Here is a 24,554-nt window from a genome sequence, read left to right as displayed (position 1 = left end):
TATACCCTATATAACATTGCCCTCTAACAGTGATCTGTTACAATTCTGGTCACCAGATTAAGGAGGGACCAGGTGAAACTGGAACAGATTCAGATAAGCAGAGTAACTAAGGCATTCAAAGGAATGGAAATCTGGAAGAGGCAAATAGGAAAGCATGGATTGTTCGGCCTAACAAAGCGATGTCTATGAGAAGATACGATTATCTGTGTCTATAACTAATCAAAGGGGAAACACCAAAGAAGAACCTCCATGCTACAGAAAACTATTGGCATAAGAACAAGTAAGTTTAATACTGGGAATGTGAATATGGCTTTTAACCCCTAGATAAGTCAATTTCTGGAGCAGCCTTCCGATTGAAAGATCAGGGAATTACAAACGTCAAATTCAATTCAAGCCTTAATTGCTTTTAACATGGAACATGATATATCCGTGGAGGGGTTACAGAACATTGCCTCTGTGATAGCAGAGAATTGGACTTGGTGACCCAGGAGCTCATTTAGACTATGTCTGTCTGCTTGGACTTTCAAAGGACAGTGGACTTCAAAGGACAAGCTGGATACACATATGTGCTTCAAAGCAGTTTTTCTTACCTGGCCCAGAAAATAAATTCCTCCACCTACAATGAAAGCCGATATTGCTGTGCCAAATACAGAAAATAGAGTGATGGAACCTATGTTCTGAAAAAAATTACCCTGGAATACAATAATAAAGTAAATTAGTAAAAACAAACCAGGGGAGGAGTCGCGTTTTGGTTCTGCATCTGTACAGTTCTATCTAAATTAGATTCTGATCCACAACTGGGCTTCAGAGAAAATTAAACCTTAGTTTGGTTCCAGGTATCCTAGTATGTATATCCATACCATCTGTCTAAAGAGATTGCTCTTTTGAGGACAACAGTATGCATGTACATGAATAAAAGCAAAGCTGGAAGGCCTAGTTTGTTCTTCTCACCAGTTTGATCCTCTAAAAATGAGCTTTAGGTCAAAATCTTCATCCTTTTGCTATTTTATTCTGCCCTCTTAAGCTTAAAAATCTAGGAATGCTTTATGTGCAATACATTCTAAACTAACACACTTTTAAGTCTGCACTTTACAAGAATTTCTATCTGTGATTTTACTTCATTATAAATAGCTTATTTTTTTACTAGTAATTAAAAACAGACTAAACTAATCTCTTTCCTGACCTGCTTATGTAGTGTCTAATTCTCATTTAGCCTAGTATGATTATTAAGATTTCCTATACTCTTACAGTGCCAGCCCTGGCTGATGACAATCTTGGAATCAAAAGTTCACTCAGATTTCAGGTACTATTCTAAGCCTGAGAACTTCAAAGTACTCTCCTATATGTTGCAACTGGAAAATCCAACTCTATTTTCATTCCAAAAACGTGTGTTTGAATGCAATGTTTAGAGTCTATCCTAGTATGCCCATAAAATGCAACTGATTTTCCTTAGCTAAGCTAAACTAAGCGTAAAGTAAAAGTATGAAGTGGAAGTATGGCCACTGCAGCAGCTTATAAAGAAAAATAAAAAATATTTTAGTTTTTACCTCAGGCCATTCTTTCTGGTATTGTGGCTATGAAGCAAAAAGTGGCAGCAAAGCCCTCTGGCACCCAGGACAGGATGACAGTTTGGTACCCTAACAACAAGCCAATCCTCAAACTGGGTGGATATTCACAAGCACTCGGACACACCTCCCACCTGAGAGAACTGCAAATTAGTCCATTTATTGCAACCAGGGTATGTGAAAAAGGCTTGTAAGCATCCTGGAAGCTAGAACATTTCTTAGATTGTGATTTCATAAGGAAAAAGTCTTCAGTGACAACACCAATTTACAGTATGATTCCCTCCCATTGCTCATTCCCTCTCCTGCAGCACAGCTCAAATGAAAAGGCCTCATACAGAGAGGACCAAAACTGCTTCAGCCAGGACTATCACTGCAAGAAATGTCCACGGAACCACAGCCTCCCAGGCAAAAGGTGAAAATCTTTGTGAACATTATCACCTTGCCCCTTCTTTAGACACAGTGACCCGCCTTTCCCACGTGCATGCCTGCTCCTTCCCATTTTGCCTCCTTCACATCATCACCCCTCGTGCAGCTCTGCTGAGGTGACAGACCTCTCGGACCAAGGAAAATAACCTCTGTTGCAGTACTTACAACCTTGCCAGCGCTTAGTCAACAGTAACAAGCTACAGTATTTGTATTCTGGGTTAAAGAGGCTACATTTCATTTTCAATTCCATGACTATAAATACAGTGGAATTCAGTGCAATTATTCTAAATTTCATTAGAATAACTGAAAGCAGAATCTGTTTCAAACAAAACCTCAGCACGCAAAATGAGTGTATTGCAAGGGCTGACCTTGTGCAATGAATATCCAGATTCAAATATAATAGGTGGAAGCAAAAGCAGAAAAAACATATTTGGACGAAACATTTCTTCTTCCTGCAAAACAAAAATAAAGTATAATTTCAAGGCTATCATGATAACTGAAATAACATCAAACCTTCCCAAGGGGAAATTATTTTTTAAAAAACAAAACATGTTGTAAAATAAAAATTACATTAATATTTCTCACTTTTTACCACAAAAAAAAAAAGATTGCAGAATAGTAAAACCACTTTAAGGCTATTTTTTAAATTCTTTTTTTATTTAGTGATAGAAAACCAAGTGTTACTTATTTAAAATTACTGTTCCCAAATAAGCTGCACAGAAAACAGATTTTTTCTGGCAAAGGAAAAGTGTTTCTTTCCTTACAAAAAGTATTCCCATTTTATTGCACACTTCCAAAGCCTATAAGGCTGGTCAAGGAATTTGATTCTTCCTGGCAAATGTAATTTATGCCTGTAATTTAATGTAATTCTTCTGATGGTTCCTTTTTACCATCAGAGAGAGATAAATGAAGCCTAATGCAAAGTAAGATTGTATTTTTTTTGGGGGGGGGGTAATCTTGGTAATCTTACTCTCCATTGTTTATCTCATCCCTTGGCTAACACTGCTTTATAAAGCCATACCACCAAACTGGCGCCCTTCTTTTTTCTGCTGGCAGACTAAGCATAGAAGGCAAATTCTTCATGGCCCAGTGTGCCTCCCTTTACCAACCATGCTCCCTCCTGGCCACACAGTGCTGAATACAGCAGCACTTGTCACCTTAACAAGCAACAATTAATTTGTTGAAACTGAGGTTAAACAGCTGATGGACTGTTCTGTTAAAACACTGCTTTCAAAAAAAGGAACGCTCATCTCTCTAAAGTCTCGTTCATATCTGCAACAGTGATAATCATCTTAAAGGATTTAGGGGACTTAGAAAATAAAACTCATCCTTTACACCGAGATGCTTTCCCCAGCCGTACACTCCCGGCCATCATTCCGCACGCACAGTTCGGTGCGGGGATGGCTAGCGCTGCCCAGTTTCTGTCAATTCAGTAACTCCATTAGACTACAAACAACACATTCCTCACTGATTACACTGTTTTAAAAGCCCCTAAAAAGCAGGGATTTGGACAAGCAGAAGAGAAATAATGAAAAGGAAGGAGTGAATTTATGCTACATTGAGGCAAAGAGCAGGAAAGCAAAATCTGAAGACTGTAATTATCAGCCATGTTAGCCACCAAGAATACCAGCAAGTACAAGGTCCAGTGATTACTTATAAAGCACAACTACAAGAAGTTACATTACAAAGTTCTTCGTGCAGGGATCTGATCTAAGATTTGCTTTTCACATAGATATAGTCTGCAGTTAAATACTCTATTTTTTTCTATATCAGATAAATACAAACTCTCTGGTAAATTTAAAAAATTTTAAAAGGATTTAAAATTCATTTTTAAAAGCACATAATAGGCATTGTTAATTAGAACATTTCACACCTGAAATTGTAACAGTCTAAGCTTTAATACAGTAAAAGGAACTTAAGTGATCAAATAAGAATATCTTATCTAGGAATCTTTATCTAAGCTGATAATATGAGCAACTCTAGGCAGCATATCCAGTGCCTTTCAAGGTTTGAGTAATGCCGACCAGAAATAATTAGGCAATTCACTACATCAGTATTTCCTGTGTTTACAGAATCACAGCTCAATACAAAGCGTATTATAAAATTTTCCTTCCTATAAACCTGATGCACTTCAGATTATTTTATTTAACCAATACGAAGCTATTTCAAAATGCTAACTCTGCGGATTTTTAACTGACTTTCAATTTTAAGCCAAATCCAGCTCACAAAAATCGGGAATGAACAAACATCATCTAAAAGTTTCTCAGGCACCACCCTCTCTTCCGTAATAGTATGTAAGTAAAAATCACATATCACATTTTTTCTCCTGAACTATGCAATTGCTTAAATGAATACGCACCAAATTAGTTGACAAAAAAGAAGTAAGAAATTTAATAAACAAGGTACATTTTGTTGAAAATCTATGCACTTCAATGTATTGCAATTAATGGAAAAAAAAAAAAAACCCTTCCTCTATGGAAATAACTGCCAAGAAAAAGTAAACTGCAAGCTAGGATTAAAATTCACTATTTGGATCAAGATTTTCAGCTTGCTAATATAAATCTGGCTTAAAAAGGGTGATTCAAATCACTGTGATTTTGGTCAGTTCATTCATCTAATCCTAATAAACTGTTTGATCCTATGAAATAAAAGAACAATTTAAATATTGCATGATTTTAAATTAAAGCAGAAGTAACAAAGAGTTCATTGCCTTGGTGATATGGATAAAAGGGTTCACCTCTTGGAGATATTTTTGCTAGGATTCTCCCTGCCCGGGGAAGCCTCTGTAACTCCACACAAGCACAGATAAGACCTCACAGCTTCACAGAGTAATTCTGGTTGGAAAGGACCTCTGGAGGTCCCTGATCCAATTCCCTGTTCAAAGTGGGGACAACTCCGAGCAACTTAAGTTGCCCAAGGCATTGTCCAGCCAATTTTTGAGTATCTTCATGGATGGAGATTCCACAACCTCTTTGGGCACCTGTTCCTGTGTTTGATTACCCTCACTGTGAACATTTTCTTCCAAATATCTAAGTCTACAGGGCACCAGGACAAGGACAATCTTCTGCACAGCTACTTTGCCTCTATATTCTGCTGATATAAAGCTCGTGTCATGTTGTCAGTGTCTCAGTCAGAGTAGAAGAAAGTGGCTGCTTCAAGCGCACTCATTTCTGCAGTCTTTGAGGAAAAAACTCTGGAGTACCCAAGCAGCATGCCAGGCTGAACGGATTGGTTTGTGCACCATCCGTTCTTAGCACTATAATCTGTTACAGTTTTAAAGTCGTGCTGAAAACAGTAAGTAAAATAAAAAAATATCTTTTGATATTTAGCACAGCCATTCTGAAGAAGTGTTCCTCTTTTCCTCTGGGAAACCTCTGTTAACATCCCCAGGTAAAACGTGAATTTACAGCTGCATCAAAACACATCTTTTCTATGAAAACACCTACAGAATTAACTCTAAAAGGAGGAGCAGGACAAAATACATTAATATAGTCAAGAAGTACACAAGACAAAGAACTGAAATGCCATATTTTTTAGTATAACTGGTTTAGTATAACAATGCAAAATGCCCATTAGTTTCTTCTACCATAAATCTAATCAGAACAGATTTGGTACCATACTGGTACCATACTGGATAACTGGGGGAAAACACTATGTAGAAAAGATTCAGCAGGATCAGAATCCCAAATACTTGGTTGTATTATTATTAAAAAACTCCAAACTTTGGCATATAGTACCTATGTTTTTTGAAATTACATCAAAAAAAAAATATTACAAACAGTTTTATTTTAAACAACTAAGGATTGCTCTACAACTAAAAATGAATTGCTTCAGTTATACCTTCCAGTTGGCCAGCTTTTGAGCCTCTATGATTTTTATAAAAGCTCCCATGAGGATACCTAGGAGAGAATGAGATAATATTCTTAAAGTATTACCCACAAAACACATCACCATTTCCATTAACTGTTACAGACTCTCAGTCAACAGGGTTTTAAAAGTGAAAACAAGGCAAAGCATGAAGCAGTAAATCTTCTTTTCCTAAATCACAATAATACAGAAGTGGTTTTATGTTTAAGACAGTTTCCAGTATGTTTCAAAACTGAAAAGCTTCCCTACACAAAAAAAATTATCATTTGGCCTATCTGAATACTGAACACATGTATCGGGAGTGCAGTGCTCACTGCTCAGAAAGGCTTTTCACCGGCGCTGCATTCAGATGGAGTTCTGCCTTTCCTTCTAAAGGATCGTGAGTTAGACACACTTGTGATAGCACAAAAGTGTTGCATCACTTCAATGCTATCTGTGACATTAACACAGCTTAAATGAAATTAAAGACTTCTTGCACAGCAGTGAATTTTGTCTCAATGAAATCATAACACCAGCAATGAACTAGGGGACAAATTCCAGCTGGCGGAGACAAAGACAGAACTATTTCCCAAATGGATTACACATATTTTAAGTCATTTAGAAATACTAATTGGAGTATAATTTTATCAAAGGTGTTGCAAACTCAATGGCTAGAAGTCATAGTGCTCTTTCCTTCCATCCATCTTCAAAGAGATAAGACAGAAAACTCCAAACTAACAAGATTTCCTCTGTAAGTCAAAAATATAATTCATAGCTGGTCATTAACTGTTTTCAAGGAGTAATGAAGAATTAATCATTAGTCAGATTCCAAATGTGTGTTTCTGTATGGCTGTTCTTTATTATTCACAGAATGAAGGTTTACTAGTCAAATGCTGGTAGGCAGAAGTGAAAATACACTGAATGAAAGGTAGAAAGTGGCTGAGAAGCTTAAAGCATGCTTTCCTGCAACTCATGTGTTTTTTATTCTGCCATACTGTAGCTACCAAAAGAGTCTTACGAATAAGCATCACATGGATTACTCCTGATGGATGTGTCATACACACAACGTTGCACGAGGCTTAAGCCTTCTTTCATACAGAACTATGTGAAGGCATTGGTATCAGAGGATAGAAATAATTGCCCTGTGAAATGGTTTATATGGAAAAGAAGAACAAAACGTTAAAGAAGGAACATCAAAGGTCTGCTGTTCTTTGATGTAGGATGGAATCCAGACACAGCCACTCACATGCCATATAAATACAGATCTCAGTACTAACACAGAGGCTTTCCATTCTGGGATGGAAGCAGTGTCAGAAGCCAAGGACTAGAACATTCCTAATTTTTGCAGAGCAGCAACACCACCTTTGACTGGTATAGACACTACTTGTATCACTAACAAGAAGTTTACGTGAAAAAAAGTACAGCCTACACATTTGAAGGCACAAATTTCAAATAGTGTCCTTTCCAAACAAACTTTCAGTAGTTGACATATTAGCATTGAGGGCCCTCACATAAAACTGCGTTTAGGGAGAATGTGAAAGAAAAGAGTATCCCTAAACTCTCTTCCACAGAAGTGCTTAAGCACCTAAATTACACTAAAATACATGAATTACGCACTTTAGGAATTGGGTAGCTGAGTCACCTTGTGGATCTTGTTGTTTATGATCAATTATTGGGAGAGAATTCGAAGTGGGAAGAGCACAGAAACCCACACATTTTCACACTAAGGATTCTGCCTCAGACGCTTTTTTCCCCAGCTGTTCTGTAACTACAAATACTGTAAATTCTGCATAAACACTGTATTATTTTTTTGTTAACATTATTAACACAGGAAGGCTTGTAACCTGGGTAGGAAAGATGCTAAATAATTGGGCATACATACAAACAAACAGCACATATAGGCAGCTGCAGGCAAGAGGGCTAGACCATACACAGAGATAACATGAATCTGTCAGAGACAGATGTGGGTGACAATCTATGTCAAATCAATCTTCTCTGCAGGGCGCAATGAGTAAAAACAAATAATGGAGTGTAGGAGAACTACAGAGAGAGCAAATGTGCCTAATCCTTTAAGATGCTTGCATTTTCACTGATGATAGCAGTGAGAGTTTACAGTCCTATGGAAATCTAACAGTTGGTATGCATTGCTTACTAGGAAAATGAGGATCTCTGAAAACCCTACAAACCTCTAAGTCAGCAGTGTGCAATATTTCTGGTTGTTTGGGCCATACAGTTGCTTATAGTGTCAGGGTCTGAGGATCTCCCTTCCTGCCACGCTCCTTTTAAAGGCTGTTTCTTTAGGACTTTTCATACCAAGATAAGGAAAAAACTGAATTCTGAAAGAATTGCTTCTATGTGGCAGCCTGCCCCAGGAATTCTGGCTCCTTCCCTGCTCAGGTTTCTGGCACAACCAAACTAATACTGTCTTTTCTGTGGCTTGCTTCAGAGGGACTTTTTGAAATTGGACCCTGGAGTAGGCAAACTATGGCCTGGGGCTACAGGCTGGGCATCCCTATCCTATGAGTTCAAGATACTTAAGTAAGTGGCTTGTCTCAAAGAACCTCATTTTTTTTTGGAGAAAGAGCTAATCACAAGCTGATTCAAGCACCAGTGTCATGGAAATGGGAGGTCCTTTCAGCAGAACCAGGGTTGCAACCGACATACTTATTTGTTCTGATCAAGCATTTTGATCTCATCTAGGCCAGAAAAACAGTGTTATCAGTTGTCTCAGTACCTATAATTTGTTCAGAGAATTCTGTTTATTAGTTTTGTCTGACTGGGAAACTCAAATGATGAAGCTTACTACCTGGAAGCATGGTAGTCAACACAACTCCTGCATCTATTTTTAACTACTGTTTTCATTCCTTTCTCACTTCTTAAGCTGATGCCTTTGCATATTATTTGTCAAAGAGTGCAATCTCGCATATTCTAATCCAAAAGCCCAACTATTTTTAAATACTAATAGCTACACTTGGGAGTAAGATACTAATAAGGTGATTGTGTTGACTCCTTGGTGGCTTATCCTCCACAGTAAGAAATCTGTAATTTCACATGCATTTAAAATTACTTTTTTTGACATATGCAGATGATGATCTTTCATGTTGTGGAGGCTTACTATTTATTCCATGACACAAACTGCTTTTACAAATTAATTGTACAACAATTACAACAATATGATAAAACCAACATAAGCATATAGTACACTGAGATAACAAAATCTTTATTTTGATGAAAACCTGGCACCTCTAAGACAGTTTTGTTAAAATGCTATGAAAATTTACAGATCTGAGAAAAAAAAATCTTTATTTCTGTCAAGTGAAATAAAGCATTAGGAATTTATCATAGTAAAGTAAGATGTGGTTACATATTCAAACAACTGTAGCACTTTAAAAAAGAAGCTCATTGTTTGATATACATTAATTTCAGAGCAAACTGCAACAGAATCACCTACTCTGCCTTCAACTGCAGTTTAGGCTAATCTGTTTCATATCACACTGAAATAAATTGTGGTAACACAATCAACTATATCTCAGTTAAAAGGGTAGTAGAAAACTGTTGGGGAAACAACTTAAACTGGCTGATCTGCTTCAGAAGCTACATGCAACTTTGATTTTACTTTCTCAGTTAATAAAAATCTTGCTAAGCTGTTCTGAATCTGATACTAAAGTCTGCAACACAGAGCTGAATGGCAACAAGCATACGGTTTTTGATATCATTCACTGGAATGAAGAACATGAGTTATTGAGTGAGTTAGAACAACCAATTTATCCCTGCACTACTGTTAGGTTCCCAGAACATATATGAAATTCAGCCCCTGCACAGGGACAGAATAGGGACTCACTAACAGTGCAGTGAAGGAAGAAAGAATAATGTGATGGACTGTATCTTTGCATGATCCTAGCTCTGCATGATAGATGGAATTTACTTTCCATATTAAAAGTCAAATGAACAACAGTATAAATGTTTGTAAGGCAACAGCAGAGGGTAAAAGAAAGGGATGAGCCTGAATCATACAACTCGCACCTTTCTACAGTACAAGTTCCTTCTAGCTGCATACTACACACAACAGCATTACTAAACCGTGACTACTCTAAGGGCAGTCATGAAAGAGAGCTGCACAGAAGAATGCATCACTGTGAGGGTTTAAGAGGAGCAGGATGAAACTTGGATGCTGATTTGTACAACCTCTCCTGTGCACCTTTGCAAACTACTCTTCTTTTATTACTAGATTCATGAAGGCAGTTTCCTTTCAGCTGGTTCCATCTGTTAAATCAGGAAGATCTGTTCAGCATTTTTATCAAGGGGCTAATTGGAAAGTTAAGTCAGTAACAGTTAATCTAAGCATCATTCCTTTGAAAACTTTATAGCAAGTTTCTTAATATAAACAACCTTTATTTTTCCTGAGAAAATTTTTCCGGCAACTATTTTACACCAGCCAAATTCCAGTAACTTTTAAGGACTAAGATCAAAACACAGCCTTACAGAATGCACTCCCTCCCTTTCCACCAGAAAAGTAACAAACCCTAGAAATTGGAAAATGCAGGCTTATGTGTAGCTTAGAAAATGGAAGGAGAAACAGTCATAAAACCATACTTATCTGCACTGCTGTCACATTTATTAGCCCTCAGTAACTTCCTGAGAACATTCACCTAATTTACAAGTCAAAATAGAACACACCTCACTTCTGGCACTGCTGGCAAAACTGGACATTTGAAACTCAAGCTGTGCTCTTGCAGCTGTGTATATCATTACCAGTAACAGAGGTTCACTGACCAGCAATTAGCTGGCGATTCCAGTGATTATACAGATGCCACATCCTGTCAACAGAGCTGACAGTAGTTTAAATACGACTGAGTCAATAAACTAAATAAGGCTTAAGTGACACAGGACATCTGTTAGTCCTGTTGTTAGTGGGTATAACACTCTCTTGACTTTATCAGAATTGCACTTGCTGATATCATCCAGTCCAGTTTGGAAGACAGACTTCAGCTATGCTGCGGTTCACACTGAAAACTGAACTGTGTCAGTTTATTACATGCCCTCTGTGCAAAAATGCCAGAGATGCATTGCTGCTACTTATTGCAAATTTTTGAAGGAGTGACAGCCCCAGTAAGAAAACTTAGCAATTCCATGAATAGGCTTTTGTTGGGACAGCAGCACAGAACTCAGTGGCACAGCTAAAATCCTTGCCTTGCTGCTGAGATGCCAAGAACAAGAAACAGAAAGAGAAGAACATCTATGCCTGTGCTGCTCTCTGCAACCCTCAGTAGGAGCAGTGACGCAAGCTGGCCTAACCCCTCAGGTCAGAAGTACCTAGTAGGTGGCTTAGGGCAGAATCAAGGGAATAATAGCACAAAAAAATCCAAAATTATGCCAACAGGACTAAAGGAATATACTGCTGCATTTTAAATTGGGGATTACGCTTAAATTTAGATTAGCTATTTAATCACAATAGTAACTAGCCTAATTAGAAACCAAATTAACCACTCTCACCTGGACTTTCACATACAAAGGACATGAGAGGGATAGTGAAGTCCTTTTGTATCCTTTCAAGACACTGGAAGAGATACCATATAAAACTTCTCATAGAAAGCAATATGTAAGAAAGGAAGGAAAGAGAAGTGTGTCAATAGTGAATCAAACATCGTATGGCTTCTATGAGAATGAAAAAGTCACTGAGGATGACTTGCAGCAGCTCTTACCTATGTCATACTACAGCAGATAGAAGTGTAAGTGTACAAGAAACCTGATGGATGCTGCTACTATAAAGATGAGGTGTGTGTGCAACACCAAGGGAACCCATAGCAGCACTAGGATGGATTTCTTAGAAGTCTATTTGTTTCAGCTGCACATGAATATCAAAATTCAAATACAACCTTCCAAATGAATCCCTCTTTAAGTTTCAAGACCTTCTACTGTGCTATTAATATGACGTGGCCTGGGTTAAATAGAGTTATCTAAAAATTCAGGAGGTTATGCCTGGGTGAAAAGCTGATTTTCTTTCTGCTAAGTAACAGCTCTGAGCTCTTTTCAACCTGGCACCCAAGATGCATGAAGATTTCTATTTCTCAGAAAGCATAAGGTACTGGCAAGCACTGGAAAGTTTCCTTCCTTCCATTGAGAAATCCGGTAGGAGATCATTGAGAAATTGTGTGAAAATACAGTTAGGAGACATGAGAGAAGGTGCCAGAAAGTACAGCAGGCACAGCCCAGGAGAAAGGTGAAAAAATACCTCCTCAGCAAGCTTTACACTCCTCCACTCTAGGTTAGCATTATAGTTAAGCATCTTTCTCTTTGTGCTATACTTTTTGAACATCTGTGAAACTGTCACTAGTGACAGAAGCAAAGATATCACATAGATTCTGGTAAGCAAGTTACTGAGACAGCTGAAAAGCTGTTGCCTGGTGTTAGTTAAACCAGGTTGTTTAAACATTATGGTAGACAATACATCCAGAAAATGTATTTGGTCTGATTTCCTCCTCCTCCTTTACACATTTATAAATCAGGAGCAACAGCATACAGATAGGTGAAGTTACCCTAACATAAAACAGGAGCAACAGCATACAGGTAAGTGAAGTTACCCTAACATAAAACTGCAGGCTTAAGAATACTCCACACATTTCAAATTAGTTAAGCACTTGATCTTTGTTACAGGTAGCATTCTTGTATCTGAAGTCACAGAAAGAGCTCTTGTTGCGGTACTACAGGGATAGTTAAGTATCTAGGCAAGTTCTCAGAATACAATTATTCTCCAACAATTCTCCAACAAGATTAAACCACATATACAAGACATAATATTCTACTGAAACTGAAACAAACACAGGTGTCACTTGAAAGTGAAGGCCAGAGTCTGGCTGCCAGGTAGTACTGCAGTATCTTGTCCTACAGTGCAGATGCATGAGTGAAGGTAGTTGCCAAAGTACCAAGGCAGTGACATCGCTATATTGCCTGTATTTGATATTTTACTGGACTGCTCCCTGCGCATACACTTATATCTTGATTTTTTTCAATTAATTTAATTCTGTAAGTTAGTTATTTTCCTCTCTTCAAACTGTATTCAGTTTGCAGCATCTTTCTAGTGATGTGTAACACACAACAGAGCATTATTTCAAGCAAAAAATAGACTACCGAGAGCCTCTCAATTAACACAAATTCAGTATTAAAAATGTCATGGTTACTCACCTAAAGAAACAACAGCCACACTCTCTGGTAAAAAATGAAGTCTGTACTTTATCAGTAAATGCACCAATATGATGCAGATAGCTGTGAGGGAAAATAACAGCAGAAGATAACTGTTAGAAGAGTATAAAATAAGCTTCTAAGCAGTATTTCTAAAATATACATAGTAAAGCTTTTCCTAATGATTTACCAGGAACCCACAAAGAAAATAAACCAAATTTTATGTTCCTCACTGAAGTACTTAAATGAATCTCCAGATGACATAAAACAACTAAGATCAATTTTGGAACTTAAATTTGTGTTGTGAAAATACCAGTATTATTACCTTTAGAGCTTGATTCTGCTTAAAATAAAACTTTCTCTGAACAGTACCTATGAAAAATGACAGTCATATAGAATATTCTGTTTTAATATCTTTTTCCATAAGCATTTTCATATTTTTGATAGAAAACATACACACACATATACACATTGCTGCAATTAAAATTTCAAAGCTACACACTTTAACATCTGATCTCCTCTGAGGAGATGGGCTTAATCCAACTGGACACTCACAGAATCATAGAAAAAGTTTACATTGGAAGGGACCTGTGGAGGTAATCTAGTCCAACTTCCCACTCAAAGCAGGGCTAACTTCAAAGTTAGAGAAGTGGCTCAGAGCCGTGTCCAGTCAAATTTTGAAAATCTCCAAAGATTAAGATATCATAACCTATCTAGGCCCCAGTTCCAGTGCTTAAACACCCTCATGGTGAAGATTTTCTCTTTCTGTGCAATCTGCATTTCCTTTATTGCAACTTCACTGCTGCTTCTTGCTCCTTTTGTGCACCTCTGAGAAAAGTTTTGCTCCATATTCTCTATAACTCCTATTCAGTGGGCTAGGAGGTTGCAGGATGGGTAAAGGTTTAAATATTCTGATTTTCAGAACAAAGATCAACCAAATTGCTATCCAAATCAGCAGAAACTTTACTGCTGAGCATCACTGAAAATTAAACCAGTAATGGCAAAGGACCAGTGCTGCTCTAGAAAAATGCAAAACAGATTTAGCTGAAATTAAGATAATGAGAATTTAAATCTAATGAGACATTTACTTTTCTTTTTTTTTTTTTTTTAATTTTTTTTTACACACTGTGGTAATGTATTTCACCTAAACAGTAAGAAAATGTCTATGCTTCACAATAAAAATGGAAGGTTGGAATAATCTCAAAATCCCTTCGCAGCCCTTCTGCCAATGGTAAGGGCAAATTACAAAGGATTTATAGATCGGGATATCACCTGTAGATATGGTTGGAAGACATAATTTGATTCTTTTAGAACTACTGCAGACTGGAAACTTTGCTAGAAGAATCAAATAATCCTGGATTACTATGTTCCAAACAAATCTGATATAGGATCTGAATGTTGAAACTACCACCACCATCCCATTTTAATCTAGCTCAACAAAGGGTTGAACAAGGAAAGTGAAGGATGGCACAACACTGGCCTGCATGTCTGTAAAACATGGATTTGACTCAACGTGCTAGGAAATCATCTGACAGTGGCCTGGAATATTAACAGTATTACTGCTCACATTTTGTCAGAAAGCAACTGAAGTCCAAGCAGAACCAACAGCATTTTATAGAATGGAATCAAATTGTGGCCTGTTCATCTCAGGAGACTGTTTTAAACTGTGTATTTGACAAACCTTGTCATAATTGCAATAGGAATCTTCATTCTCTTTACACCATGTTTGTAAGTGCCTGCAGCTTCCATCCAATTTACACTGTGAGCATTACACTGCCAGACCTAAACTCCAACAGCACACATTTTGAACTCAGGAATGAACAAGCTTCTCTGAACTCCTCTTAAGTGATTTGGTCTAGCAGTTCCTTCTAATTACTAAAAAGCAAAGTACTTTGCAGTTGGTTTAGAGCAGCACTTTCAGTTTACAGTTTAAAGGGTGCAAAATGGTCCACAAGTAATTCTGAGCATTAACAAGTTTTTTTGGTTCACTACACCTGTGAACCACAGGGTTCTACAACATGATCTGCATTAACAATTCAGAAACAAAGTACAAATACTCATAATACAAATATCACTTTTTTGCCCTGCTCTCCCATACAGTGCTAAGGAATGGGTATTGCGCTGATGCCTACATTTGCCCACTTATTATCTCATACACCCAGCTCACACACAGCACGCTTAGCATTTATATGCACACGAATGGCATGAGAGACTTATCAACAGGGCAAGGACTCATAAAATACCAGTAATTGAGCAGATACTACTGTGTATGTCATTTGTTCAGGGTCAAAACTGTGCGTTCTGAGCCTAAACTGAGCTGTCCCTGCTCACTGAAGACTGGCAGGGCTCCCTTCCCCCACATTCATCCCATTTCCACCCCACTGGTCTCTATGATGTTGATCGATCAGTTCTCAAAACACCAAAGTTAGCAGCACAAAACTTTAATGCACACTTAAACTGGTGATTACTTTAAAATGCTGTATTAGAGACTGCAGCAGTTCAGAAGCTGTCTAACAAGCAACTCAGACTTTGGGCTGCCAGCCCCAGACAGACTATTGGAGCAACAGCCTCCTCATGTTACCCCAAGCAAAGTTTTTATTCACTTGTCAATCAGTACCATTAAGTTTTGTATCAATTTCCTGCCTGTGAAGCCCAAATAACACTCATACAATAAGGATATCCGAGATTACTGTGCTAACAGCATTCGCTAGTGTGCTCTGGGATAGATCCATAAAGGCATCTGGACTCTACAGATACCCAACGAACTCCAAAGGCAAGCACCAACACGCTTTCCGTCCAGCGGTTCTGAACACCAGCTCCTTTCTACTAGCTTTTGATGACAACCATAGCCTAAGAAGTAACTCCCACCACCGGAAACATTATGACAGCCCACTATGCTCTCTAGCTAATTTGTCACTTATTCCCTGTGTAAGAGTGGTCAGTTTGTATCTGGCAACATATCATCCATTTCAGACACTTGCATGGGTCAGGAGCACACCAATCAGTCAAAAGGCTGGAAAAAAACATGCTTTAAACAGACTAAAATATCATTTATGTGGCTGCCCTCAAGGAAGAGCAGATTAAAAACATATAACGTAACAGTAGGGAAATCACTGATCACATGAACTTAACAGAATAAAGGCATGCCCTTTTGGCCCAATGGGCTGTTGAAACTCAAGCAGTGCTTGAATAGATTAAAGGCCACAGAACACATGCTATTTTAGGCATTTTAAAATAGAGGCTTGACTTTGACACACCCAGCTCAGGACAGATCAGCTTCTGGGCTCATTCAGGTGCAGAACATTTTTAAAGGCCATTTTATAGCTCACGACATTCAAATTAAAAAGCATTATAGACAGATTGCTTTTCACCCCTCCTACACCCTTAAAATAGATTATGAATGGGAATAATTCTAACAATAAGCTTTTACAGTGGTTTTATTTTGTTCAAAAAAACCCTCCACTTTTCTGAGAGTGATCCTTTCAAGATGCATTAAGCTATCAGACTGGCATATATTCCAGTCAAAACCAGAGTCTGGAACACAGCCTGAAATCATAGCCCTGTTCTTAAGTCCTGGAAATACAACTTTACCATGAATAGCCCTTTTAAAACCATGAGTCGCACATATTCAGAAATTTTATTTTAATCTTAGTCTTCTGATCTACTGCATTTTGCTTTGATCTTTCTTTTGTATTGGTCCAAATTCTAATAAGTCATTGGCCCCTGGGAAAACATCAATGCTCTTCGAAGACAAATGAATATTTCAGAACTATGCGGAAGCTTTCCACTCTTTGTTGCATTTAACATCAGTTACTTATAGGAGACAAATCAAATTTTTTTTACCCAAACAGATTTACAGAAGTTTCTGCACTGCTGTCAACTCCACACCTATTGTCTTCTCTAGATGATACTGGAAAAAGCAACCATTTAGAAGATTAGGTGATTTGTCTTTCTCAAAGGAGATGCTCCCTCAGTGCAGCTTGCTTTGGAGGAACCAAGCACATGCGCACACACACACACACAAAAGAAAAAAAGACAAACCCTTAATCCTCCATGAAATTTTTGTTATTGTTACAGTTTTGACTACAGAATTGTTCAAAGCAAATGGTAAGAGATAACTATATTAAAGAAAAAAAAGATGACAGCCTTAACTCACAGAAAAGTTGGGTGTGCAACTGCCATTCAAAACATCTATTTATGTACGAGACGTACGTTAAGAATAATTACAGCAATCTGCATATGTTATTATTGCACTCATGTGCATAGGAAAGTTAAGAAGCGAGAGAACAAATACTGAACTTTAGTACTGTGCATGTAAATCAGACTGTCTTCTCCTATTTCTCTTAACAAAACATCTGAATGCTGTGCAGAAGTGCTAGAAGTAGTTAAATCTCTCTGGTACATTATCCTCAAAGACAGATGCAAGTACCATGAAGTTTTCTGATAGTGTCTTTTTCATAAGTGAACACATCATGTACTTGTTAAGGAATGTAAAGCCAATTAAATGTGTGGTTTGCACTTTAAGACTGAGGTAAAAAGGTCTGCAATGGTCCTCAACTTTCCATATGTTTTGGAGCATTCAGGTAGTTATATACCCAACTCTTTTCCCTGTACCTGTATAACAACACTCTGTTCCACAAAGAGAGAAACAGATGAGAAATAAAATACTGTGTTTTTAAAAAATAACCTATATATTCAGTTACAGAGTATACTTAACAGTGGTTAAAAGACATTTTCAGTTCATCATTCACCTAATACAAGAAGACTAAAAAAAATAGTCATGCCACTAGACTGCTCCTCTTGCTGTGCTTGCACTCCAGTCTGAACTGGAAGGATGGGCTTAGCAGGCGTAGGAACCACCAGCTTGGTAGTAGCAGCAAGCGTCGTGTGGAGGGTGGCATTGATGGCTTCATGGGTGACATTTGCAGGCCTGTCAGAACAACACAACATGTCATTATATTGGATAGGAGCAAGAGAACACAGCATCAGCCTGCAGAAGGCCATTAAGCGTGCAAAGCAGTACCCAGCAGACCAGACTGAACCGGTGCTAACGGCAGGCACGTTCAGGCCGCTGTTAAGAAGCGGGCTCTAACCGGAGGCAAGTGCTGGAAGCTCAGACCCGCGGAGCCGGTCCTTGCTGCGCCCCTTCGCCCACTGCAAACGCCAAACGCCCGGCGCCGCAGCTCGGGACACCCCGAGAGGACGGACCAGCCCTCGGCAGATCCCCCCGCCCCACCAGCGACTTCACCGGCCGCAGCCCGCCCCGCCGCCCCCAGCGGGCCGCCCCGGGGCAGCGGGCAGCCGCCCCGGCACGCGGCATCGAGGCTGAGGGCGCAACCCCTGCCGGGGAGGAAGGGGCCGGCGTTCCCCTCCCCGGGCCCGGCCGCCGCCGCCACACTCACCCCGCCATCTTGCCGGCCGCCTGCGGAAACCCTCCACCGCGCTCGCACCGGGAACCGGCGAACGCGGGCACTTCCGGGACTCCCTGCCGGCACTCTGCAAGCCGGCCCGCAACTCTATGATAGGAAACTGACGTTGTCGGGGGGGAGAGAGCGCGCATGCGCGCCTCCGTGCCCGCTCCGGGCGTGTCTCTGCGGGCACGACCGCGTGATGGGGGGGTCACGTGACAGCGGGGGCTGCGAGCTGTCCCTCGGTTGCGTAGCGACGGCTCTGTCGTGATGGCCTCGCGCTGCGGCGTGGTGTCTGCCTTCCCGCGCCGCGAGCGGGGCTTCCCCGCTCCCTCGGGCAGCGCGGCCGGGAGGGGCCTGCGGCTGCCCCCCGGCGACACGCGTGCGGCCTGCGCCTCGGCAGCCATCGCCCCGGCCCCTTCCCCTCAGCCACCGCCACCCCGCAGCCCCTTTCCCTCAGCTGCCATCGCCCTGCAGCTCCTTCCCCTCAGTCACCATCATCTCGCAGCTCCTTCCCCTCAGCCACCATCGCCTCGCAGCTCCTTCCCCTCAGCCACCATCATCTCGCAGCTCCTTTCCCTCAGTCACCATCGCCTTGCAGCTCCTTTCCCTCAGCCACCATCGCCTTGCAGCTCCATTCCCTCAGCCACCATTGCCCTGCGGCCCCTTCCCCTCAGCCACCATTGCCCTGCAGCTCCTTCCCCTCAGCCACCATTGCCTCGCAGCTCCTTCCCCTCAGCCACCATCATCTCGCAGCTCCTTTCCCTCAGTCACCATCGCCTCGCAGCTCCTTTCCCTCAGCCGCCATCATCTCGCAGCTCCTTTCCCTCAGCCGCCATCGCCTCGCAGCTCCTTTCCCTCAGCCGCCATCGCCTCGCAGCTCCTTTCCCTCAGCCGCCATTGCCCTGCGGCTCCTTGTCCCTCCAGTGCCATCGCCTCGCAACTCCTTTACCTCAGTCACCATCATCCCACGGCTGCTTGTCCCTCTGCTGCCGTTGCAGAGCAGCTCCTTTCCCTCAGCCACCATAGCCCAGTGGCTTCTTTCGCCCCAGCCACCATCATCTGGTGGCTTCTTGTCCCTCAGCCACCATTGCCTGCTGGCTTCTTTCCCCTCAGCCACCATTGCCCAGCAGCTCCTTATCCCTCAGTCACCATCACTCAGTGACTTCTTGTCCCTCACCTGCCGTCGCCAAGGCTCGTGTGTAACCCCTTGTTCTTACACTGAGACTCGGCTTATGGTGGCCTGGGGTTATCGCTTCAGAAGGAAAGTTGAAAATCTGGGTGTAGTGACTACAAATGTATGTTGACACATCATGTCAAAATCTTTCGTGGTGCCCGAAAGCAGTAGATGGATCCTGAATTTTGAAATAAGACATTTTCAGCCTTTTTCAATTTGTAGCTCCCCTAAATGTTTTCCACCCTAGCTGCAGACCCAGGGTAAATGCATGGTAGTAGGTGCACAGCTTATTCACAGTCTACTTTCACTACTCAACCAGAAACTGAGAATCATGACTTTACAGCAAAAAGAAGTAGTGTCAAATTATCATTTATCAGGTTACCATCAAGCTGAATCAGAAAGCCATTGCCTCAAAATCTGTCGAAAAATGCACTTGAAGTAAAATAGCATTCGGCTGTCAATCTTACACTGTAAGCTTCAAATTCTCTTCTCTGGCACAGACCACTGCTGTGATCTGGGGTCTTTAAGCTTTCCTGTGCATCATTTCTGAGATGCTGGGAGGACAGGCACTATATGAACTTTTTAAATAGTACAGCAACATTACATGTGCCTCTGTTCATTTTTATTTTGACCTCCTCAGGAAGACAGTAAGGTCTGTACATAAAGACGTATTGGTTAGTGAAGTTAGGGTGCATTTTGAAGGCCCTTTAGAATATCAGCCCCACTTTAATCAAAATGTGATCGGGGATTCATTTTACAGACACACTGATACTCATGTGATCTGTTTACATGAAAGTGAGTGCCATTCAAATAGGTATGAATATGTTTGAGCTTAAAAAACTGTTAGATTTTGGATGCAGCTGCCTTGTGTCATAGGCAGGGCATAGCTGTAATGTGTCTGGTTTCCTGTAGTCAGACTAAACCCACACCTCTGTCTTTGCTCTCATCTTCTGATGTGTTTTTGTCATGACCTAGATGTTCTTACTACAGTTTTAACGAAGCATTTGTTTACACAGGCTAATTTCCTACAACCTTCAGTTTGCTAATCCACATCTGTTTTAACTCATCCTGTCACAGTTGTGTTTGAGTCAGTTTAGAGTGCATGACTTCAGTTTAGGCACATGTGATATGGAGCACTTAAAATTCACTGATTTCAGTGAAGAATGAGGATGCCACTTTGCAAGGTGGTGCAAGCTGATTTCCAGAAGTGATGTCCACATCTTACTTCTGTTGTAAATTGGGGGTTGTGCCTCTGGCACATCAGAAGCTCAGAGACTCTATGATCTGAGTTTTCATGATGCTCTGGGGTGGACACCACTTCATCCATAAATAATGAAGCTTGATCCAGAATGTATTACAGTTAAGCTGATAAAACACAGGCAATTTCTTCCTTTTTTGTGTAAAAAATAAAATTCAAAAATTTCCAGTCCCTGGCCAATTTCAGTATTTGTGAAGTGCTCCTGATGTATTGTGTCAAAACACCAGAGAGATACAGAGTGTTGCATCAGTACTAGCAGAGACTAATGCAAGTCACTCTGTGTAGGTGGCTGAAACAAGCTGTTTGCAGAAAGGCAAATTCTTAGTATTTCCTTTAACAACATCTCTATAAAGAAATTGGTCTTCTGCAGATTCTTATGTTTTCCAGCTCATGATAAATTTGAGGGTTTTTCTTTTGCTTTTCTGGGAGGTCCAGTGAAAATATGAGAAGGTAAATTATAAGGTATTGAGGGATAACGGATGGGAATGTAGCAGAGAAGGAACCACGTGCATCTCTCCTCCACAAAGTATGGCTCATGCTCTGGGTCACACGGTAGGAAGTAGCTCCACTGCTATGCAGCCCAGTCGTCCCCTCTCAGTCCTTATACTGTCCAACGAGAAAACAGAGAAAAATTTTGGTTGGAAGAGACCTCTGGAGAACCCAGTCCAACATCCTGCTCAAAGCAGGGCCAACTTCAAAGTTAGAGTGGATCACTTAGAGCCTTATCCAGGCTTTTTTTTTTTTTGGGGGGGGGGGGGGAAATCTCCAAGGATGAAGAATTTACAATGACTCGGGGAGATCTGTTCATGTGCTGCACCACTTTGAGGGTATTTCTCCCTTGTTGCACAGTGAAAGTTCCCTTGTTGCACTTCATAACTGTTGCCTCTTGTCCTTTCATTGTGCAGCTAGGAGTCTGCCTCCTCTTCTCTGTAGCCCCCTTCTTATGTATCTTCTTATAGCTCTGCCTGGGCTACTCTGAGTTAAAATGAGTAGCTGCATCAATGCCCAAGGGCAAAGTTTCTTCAAAGCAAAATCAACAAGTGGTGGAAGAGTCATCACAGATCAGGGAAAAGGGCAGGGCTAGAGTCTCATGTAAACTGACAGCAGTTGTCACAAAACAAAGCAGTGTTCAACTCTGTATAAGGGTGGTGGAGAATAAAGAAAATCTTAAAACTATCTTTCCTAGTCATCCACTTGAGTTTTCTTTGGCCTGAAGAGTAGATCATCTGGCCTAACAATAAAGGCCAAAAATTTTAGCTCTGTTTTGCTTTCTCTTTGCTTTCGTTTTGGTGTGGGATTTTTTGGTTTTGGCCTTGGGTTTTTTGGTTTTTTGCTGTCCCTTAAATCTTTCAATTGGCATGATCTGGGAGCTCCACACTTGTTTTGTTTTATTGGCCTTGTAGCTGTCATGTGCTTTTAATAATCAGAGATTAATGTAGAAAGGGGATGACTGCAAATATAACTCTTTGGGACATAAACTGACCTTCCCCTCACTTTGCTTGCAGGCCTAGGTTGAAGAGGGAACACAGATGAGGGCTGGTGGCTATGTGAAGGATCCAAGACGGGAAGTGGAAGGGAGGAGGACTGAGTTAGAGCAATGGGAGCCTAGAGAAACACCAGCCTGGGACTGAGCCTCAAAAAAGCCAGGATCTGAAGGAAACAAATGAAGGAAAAAGCTGGAACGAGGACAAGGGTCCCAGGAACCACCACAGAAAGGGGAAGCGTCCAAGCAGCTAGCGTGAACTAGGGCCACTGTCAAGTGACTGGGAACAGGCAGCCCTAGGCACAGGGAGATGCAGGCGCTCAAATGGAGTGAAGTGTCACATGTCTGTTGAAATCAAGTGTCATCCTTCAAAGCTGCACACTGTGAGTGAAATAACCACAGGTGATTTCAGTAGTGTCTCTTCCAAGTTATCAAATCAACCCCATCAAATTATAAAGTATAAAATGTTCTGTATTAGAAGAGGGTGATTTTCATGTCTCCTCTCTGACTCATCAGCAGGAAATACCACTGGTTGCTTGACCTGGTGTTGCCAACGGAAAGAGGTAAATCAGATTTACAGACACTGAGACAACTACTGAACCAAACACCAGTCTGGCATCGTTGTACAGATAATTTTTCATGGACTGAGAGCTTGGTCACCACAGAAAGTAATCATTTTCGCAGGAGGCCTTTCAGCCTACTTCTCGTTTGTGGTTTTCTGATGCGCAGCTAGTGAGCATCTGTTGATTAATGCGTGTGCTCAATGTTTCTTTTAATAGATCTCAGGAACTTTGCAGTTGTTTAAGCTCATCTAAATGATGTGGCTGTAGGTAATAAAGTGTTTAGTTTTAATTCTTAAATGAGACAGAGTACCCTAAATAGATCACTATGTGGAACACATGGCGGACACAGATGAGTAAGTGGCCATCTGTAACCTGGAAAATTCTAGGGGAAGGCTCTAATTTGCAGGCACAGGAGTTGGTTCTCTGTTGCCCAGTTGTATGCGTGGAGTCTGTCGATGCTAAAGAGCAGAGGTATGCCAGCTTTGCTCTAGGAAAGTTGGTTTGGTAGTTAAGGCAGTCTTTGGCCTTGGAGAGATCTGAGTTTGCCTCTTAGATTATCCACAAACTCTGATTTTAGGAGGTCAAATAGTCACGCTTGCTTTAATTCCTATTCCTGAAGCAGAGATGTCAGTGAACTTCTTCCTGTGGTGTAGTGCAGACACACAGTGACAGGGAGGCTGTCAGCTGTTGTAGGTAGCAGTGCTTTGCCTAGAGTTAGTGTAACACTGTTCTACAGATGTTCAGATATGCTACCCGCCTTCATTGCTCTATAGTAAAAATAAAATATTTTGCAAGGTGTGGAGGGCATTCAGCTCCAAGCTGCCTCGAAGCCAGGTTCCCATTCTGGCGGGGAATATGGTACACGCCGAACAGCAAGAGGAGTTTGGGGTTTCAAAGACATTGGGTAAAATCAACAATATCAACAACACCAAAATCAGGAGTGGCCTTAAAAAGTCAGTATCTCTAACCCGCATGTGAGGAAATGCCTGTGGCTATGGCAGCAAAGCAGCAGCAGGGCATTTGTTGGTTACAAAAGGCCTGCCTTTCAGGGGGCTTCCTCACCGCCCGGGATCAGCCCCACCACAGCTCCCGAGGGTGCTGGCAGGCTGGTGCCAGCAGATGTGAACGCTGGCAAGCTGCACTGTCCTGAAAACAACCTCTGTGCAAAAATATCCTCTCCTTCCACTCTCCTCTCTTTATTCCTGCACTCCAGTCTGAGAAGGAGAAAGCTGATTGTAGTTTAAGAGGAGCAATGAACAATCTTTGTTATCAAGCTGAGGACATTTATTTATACAGGCAAAGGCTAAGCATGCCGCTAAGAAGGTAGGGAAAGAGACAGCCGTGTAATTTACTTGCTTTATTGCTTTTGGGCAGATGGGAAGGATTCTCTTAGGCTGACTGATGAAATGCTGAAAATTGTTTTAAACCCTTCACTATATAGACTTGGTTTTTATCTTCTTAATGTGTCTTAATCCATGTATACAGTGTCTTATTCTCTCGGTCTCTAGATATCTGTAGCAGGCGTATGGGTCTGTGCATATATGTGTATATATATGTATATATATGTACATACCTATATAAATATAGGTAAATATATATGTAGGTAAATTCCAGGCACTAGTTCTCAGCAGATAATGTCTCTCCTGTTG

General features: G+C 40.8%; 1 protein-coding gene across 1 annotated transcript in view; it reads right to left on the bottom strand.

Moving 5' to 3' along the window:
• Positions 1 to 18,582, bottom strand: part of SLC9A8 (solute carrier family 9 member A8) — a 34,418-nt gene extending 15,836 nt beyond the window's left edge. The window contains exons 1-6 of the mRNA XM_026113155.2: positions 18,419 to 18,582; positions 17,768 to 17,946; positions 13,020 to 13,100; positions 5,832 to 5,890; positions 2,360 to 2,443; positions 591 to 692 (exon numbers count right to left, since the gene is read on the bottom strand). Of these exons, the coding sequence (XP_025968940.2) occupies positions 591 to 692; positions 2,360 to 2,443; positions 5,832 to 5,890; positions 13,020 to 13,100; positions 17,768 to 17,946; positions 18,419 to 18,576 (663 nt within the window). The 5' untranslated portion in view covers positions 18,577 to 18,582. The remainder of the gene's footprint in view (positions 1 to 590; positions 693 to 2,359; positions 2,444 to 5,831; positions 5,891 to 13,019; positions 13,101 to 17,767; positions 17,947 to 18,418) is intronic.
• Between the last annotated feature and the right edge of the window lie 5,972 nt (positions 18,583 to 24,554).

Source organism: Dromaius novaehollandiae, chromosome 16 (genome assembly GCF_036370855.1).
Source record: "Dromaius novaehollandiae isolate bDroNov1 chromosome 16, bDroNov1.hap1, whole genome shotgun sequence".
Classification (NCBI taxonomy): Eukaryota; Metazoa; Chordata; class Aves; order Casuariiformes; family Dromaiidae; genus Dromaius; species Dromaius novaehollandiae.
The sequence above is the reverse complement of the archived record's forward strand: the minus strand, read 5'-3'. Positions and strand labels throughout refer to the sequence as shown.